General features: G+C 59.1%; 1 protein-coding gene across 1 annotated transcript in view; it reads left to right on the forward strand.

Annotated features, from left to right (window-relative positions):
• The window catches only part of DEF6 (differentially expressed in FDCP 6 homolog (mouse)), a 12,384-nt gene that overhangs the window by 3,586 nt on the left and 4,031 nt on the right, over positions 1–4,767 (forward strand). Inside the window, exons 2-3 of the mRNA XM_009327416.1 lie at positions 1,640–1,780; positions 3,504–3,689. Of these exons, the coding sequence (XP_009325691.1) occupies positions 1,640–1,780; positions 3,504–3,689 (327 nt within the window). The remainder of the gene's footprint in view (positions 1–1,639; positions 1,781–3,503; positions 3,690–4,767) is intronic.

Raw genomic sequence — 4,767 nt, forward strand, 5'->3', positions numbered from 1 at the left:
CCTCTGCCCCGCCCCAGCCATCCCCTGCACACCACAGGGGAAAGGTTGCGTCACCAAACCGCTCTCAGAGCATCCCTTTTCTGCTCCCTCCACTCCCCTGTTATTTTCCCCTCCTATCCCTCGTTTCAGAGCCCGGGGTGGGGTTTCCCCCTCTCCTCTCTCCATGGGGTTGGGGCAGCCCCGGTCCCACGCACCCCACCATCAGCCTGGCCGGGGCTTTCCTCCCCACCCCACTCCACTTTCATTTTGTAGATGACCGCTTCGGCGAGCAGAGAGGCTGTGGTTTGCAGCGTGCCAGGGCGGATGGGGGGGCTTGGGGTGCCGGCCACGGCTGGGGGCACATGCAAGACCTCCAAGGACTTTTTGGGGTGCTGCAAGAGGAGGTGCGAGGGATGGGGCCAAGGCCCCACGTTGGAAAGGGGGGACGGGATGTGATTCCCAAACTTTCAATCCATCCTGACGGATTCGTTAGCCATCCTGGAGGATGCCCAGGGTGTTTCCATCCCTCTCCACCCCTGCACGGACCCCAGGGCTGCACCAAAACCCGAAAGGTGCAGCTGTAGCAGCAGCGCTCAGGGCTACAGCCTGCTCGGTGTTTGAGCGCTGGGTGGAGTCGTGTCGATAACATCGGTCCGGAGGGGGAAAAAGAGAAAGAAAATCTGGTTGAGCAAGAACCGTCCCCAGCTGCAGCAGCCGGTGCGGCCGCCGGCGGGGCCCCCCAGGAAGGAAATTTCCAGCCCCGCACGGAGAGGAGCAGGGATGCTGCACACCATCTCCTCCAGCCCCTCTCTTGAAACCTTGGCAAGCTGTCCCTGCAAACCCCGGTGCAATGGAACGGCATCAGTTTGGGACGCTCATTTAACCATCTCCTGCTTGCTGGGAGGTAAAGACAAGGAGACAACCGCCTGCCCGGCATCATGAGCCGGAGATGCTGGTGGTGCAAGGGCAGCCTTGCTCTGGCTGCTGGCCCGGCAGCGGCGTGGGCTTTCCAGCACGTGGGAAATTCGGGAGCTTCAAAACACGCTTTGTTTTGGGGGATTTGAACAGAAATGGGCTGGTTGGTGACGCTCGCAGACTGCTTCTGCAGATGGTGTGTCTCCAGATCATCCTCGTCTGCTTCCATTCCAGACAAAACCTTTTCTTAGTTTCATATAAATCTTTTCTTATTTTCATCTTTGCGTCTTTCTGTGCCCCATTGGCAGAAAGCGACCGCTGCCAGGCTGGGCGCCGTCGTTAGTTATGTTTTCAAGAAATAGCTAAGGGCAGCTGCCAAACAGCATGGCTCGGGGTGGCTTATCATCTTCTCTAGATCAAAGCTTGTCCTGTTCGCTCTGTAATGTTTGAAACAGCCCTTTTTTTAGAGAAAAAAAAAGAAAGTTCCCCATGTGCCAAGAAAGAAAAGAAACGGATGTGGAAAAATCCTCAATTTTTGCCTGTTTCTAAATGATTCTCTAAGGTTTATATTTGGGAATATTCCCCTTGTCCCTCTGCCAAACCCAAACCATGCCTCGATGCTGTGGCTGCAGGGAGGCGATGCCGGGCCGGGCACGGTCCCCGGCTGGGTGGGTGGCAGCGTGGGGATGTGCTGGGGCAGGGTTGGAGGTTGTTCACCTTCTCCCCGTCCCTCGTGCTCGGCCAGGTGCTGTCTCACAACCTGTACACGGTGCTGTGCATCCCCCACGATCCCGTGGCGCTGGAAGAGCATTTCCGCGATGACGACGACGGGCCGGTGTCCAGCCAGGGTTACATGCCGTACCTCAACAAGTACATCCTGGATAAGGTGAGCCCCTCGGCCATCCCCCCCGCCTGCTGCGTCTCGGGGGGGGACGGACACCAGCTCCCGCATCCCATGGGAGCCCCACAGCTCCACTCCCCTCTGCTCTTGGAGATCCCATGCCTTGATGGGTGGAAAAAGGGTACAGGGAGTTGGGGAGCTCTCAGGTGGATGCCAAAACGAGTGAGAAATGTTTAATACTCAACGTCTCTGTGGCAAGGATGAAGTCAGCCCTTTCCATCAAGGCTCTGGTTGGAGGTGCATATCTGCCCACATTTCCTAAAGGGCTCAGAGAGAGAAATCAGCTCCTTTTTCCTCTCCACCCCTGTTCAAATTTGAGGTGTGACCTCATTTGGCAAAGAGGAGGAGAGGGAGGAGGACGAGGTGCCGGGGCAGGAGCAGAGGTTGGGGTGGGCAGGGGCTTTTTCCCTTTTTACCGCGCAGCTCAAAGGCACCTTTGTTTGGCGCAGCGAGACTTTGCGGCTGGGTGCTGGTTTCCTCCAGGCATGCGAGGAGAGGAAAAATGACTGACAACTTTCTTCCACTGCGCGCTCGAAAGAAGAGGGGGCCCGGAGCTGGGTGCAGTAACCCTTCCCTCCCCTGCCGCTTCCCCAGAGCTGAGCCGTGCCTCTCCCCGGCGTGCAGTGCTCCGTGCCGGCCTCCGTGCCGGTCTTTGCCTTGCCCTGAGCTGGTCAGGAGCTGCCCAGCCTGGTCCAGGGATGCTGATCTCAGCTGCAGGGATCTGATCTGCAGCGAGCGAGGGCAGAGCCTTCCCCAGCTCCCTCTGCCCAGAGCAGGCAGCTGCCCAAGATCAGCCCAGCCCCATCTCCCCGTCACAGAGCGGCCAAAATCATTCCAGTTTCCCATGTGGTTCGTCGGGAGACGGCCTTTAAATCCTCTTTTTCTGGTTTTGCCATAGCTAATAAAATCCCACAGGCGGCCTGAGAAGGGGAAGTGTGTTTTCCTAGTAAGAGGGGCTTTCAGTTTTCCGCCACCCAAAGGGTTTTTTCTGGCTCTGCCGCTGCAGACTGCAGTTCGCCCTCGTGCCGGCGGCGTGTGGCTCACACAGCGGGGATGGAGCAGCCAGATGCGGCCAGGCTCCTTCGGTCCCCATCACGGTTCACCGGTGCCGCACTAAAATTGCCGCGTGAAGCGGCTCACGATGCCGGGCGGGTGGTCGCAGAAGCTCGTGGACAGGCAGCGGGGCCAAGGTTGCTGGAGGCATCATTCCTGCCTCCGCCGCTGCCTGCCCGTGGGCCGTCACTTCCCTTCGCTGAGCCTCAGTTCCTCTGTGTGGTCGAATGGGGTAACGAGAGCGACCCAAAGCCGTGGAGGCACTGGGGAGGTGGGCTTGAGAGAGCACCACACAACGTCGCGTGTGCTTCGCCACGGGGTTTCTGCTGGTGCTCCAAAGGCCGGTAGGTCACGGCTGAGCCACCGCGGCTGTGCCGCGGTACCCAGGCGCTGCAGCAGTCCCGTAGCGTCGTCTCTACCGTCCGGCACATCTTGCCTGCGTAAGGGGACCTGTGCTGGGAACACGTACCGGCATCGTGGGTCAGTGCCCACTTACACTCTAGTTGTGGGTCCCACGTATAAATCAGCCTGTGCTTCTCACGGGCAGGGACAGGAGATTTCAGGTGTGAGGGTTTCTGCCCTCCAGCACTTCCCCCCAGAACCCCCCTCCGTAGCCCGGCAGTACCACGCTCACCCACCCGGCTCCTGCCTGCAGGTGGAGGAAGGTGCTTTTGTGAAAGAAAACTTTGACGAGCTCTGCTGGACCCTGACCGCAAAGAAGAATTACAAGCCCGACCGGAACGGTAATAGCGTTGTATCCCACCAAGATGCCTTCAAGCTCTGGTGTCTCTTCAACTTTCTGTCTGAAGACAAATACCCTCTCGTCATGGTGCCAGACGAGGTAGGACCTGCCTCTTCCCCCCCCATCCCCATCCTCCCAGGGCTCTGCGTGCTGGCAGAGCCCCGTTTGGGGATGATACATCCCGCTATCGCTTCCTGCCATGTCCCACCACATCCTGAAAGACGTGGTGCTCCAGGGTGTGAGAGAGGGCGGGCCACGGGTGGGAGGAGGGGGCTGTCTGCCCTGGGCAACCCCCGCTATGCCCATGGCCACCCCCGCTGCCCAGGGAGAGGGGGGTGACCTGGGAGCAGCTGGGAGGACACCTCCGAAATGCTGAAGTCTCTCAAGTATAGATGTCTTGGAGGACGAGGTGTGGGCCGGTCCGTAGTGCTCTTCCGTGACCCAAGCCTACACCAACGAGCTCTTTTGCCTGCTGTGAAATGAATGTGCCAGTTCTCAGAGCCGCAACCAAGGCGCATCCGCAGCTCAGCTCCTGCTGGGGCTGGTCCCTTGCCTAAAGCCCTTCCATCTCCCCCAAGGGTTGAGTTGAGCATGCTGTTGGAGGACTCCTCCTGATTTTCACGGGGGAGAAAGAGAAGATGACAAGAAACCCTTAAAGTCTGGTGCAATGGGAGGTTGCTCCCCATGAAATCGCTGTCAGGCTGGACAGGGCTGTGTCCCTCGTGCCGCTCTCAGCCCGTGCCACCACAAAGGCAGCGGCAGAGCAGACCCAGTTGTCCCTCTCCATGCCCACTCCCACCAGACGGTCAGCCCCTGCCCAGCGTCTGGAGAGTTAAGAGCGAGGTTGCCCCAGCTGCCCTGCAAAGCTGCTAGCAGTAATCTCCAAATCTCCAAATTCCACCCGGCATTTGGAGATTTGGAGAGGGAGGTTCTCCCTTCTCCGAGGGTCAGATCAAACCCCAGCGAGAAGGTGGGCAGATCTGGGGAGGAGGGGCAAGCTCAGAAGCCAAGAGCGGCCTCGCCAGGAGGAGCTCAGCCGGGCAAGCAGCTGCCATCTGCTTCTACACCATCGACCTCCTGAGATCAGCAGAAAAGCCAAAAAAAAAAAAAAAGGGGGGGGGGGCAAAAAAAAACAAAAAGGCGGGGGACGCGCGAAGGAAGGGGGGGGCGCCACCGT

This window comes from Pygoscelis adeliae, unplaced genomic scaffold (genome assembly GCF_000699105.1).
Source record: "Pygoscelis adeliae isolate BGI_AS28 unplaced genomic scaffold, ASM69910v1 Scaffold197, whole genome shotgun sequence".
NCBI classification, from domain to species: Eukaryota; Metazoa; Chordata; class Aves; order Sphenisciformes; family Spheniscidae; genus Pygoscelis; species Pygoscelis adeliae.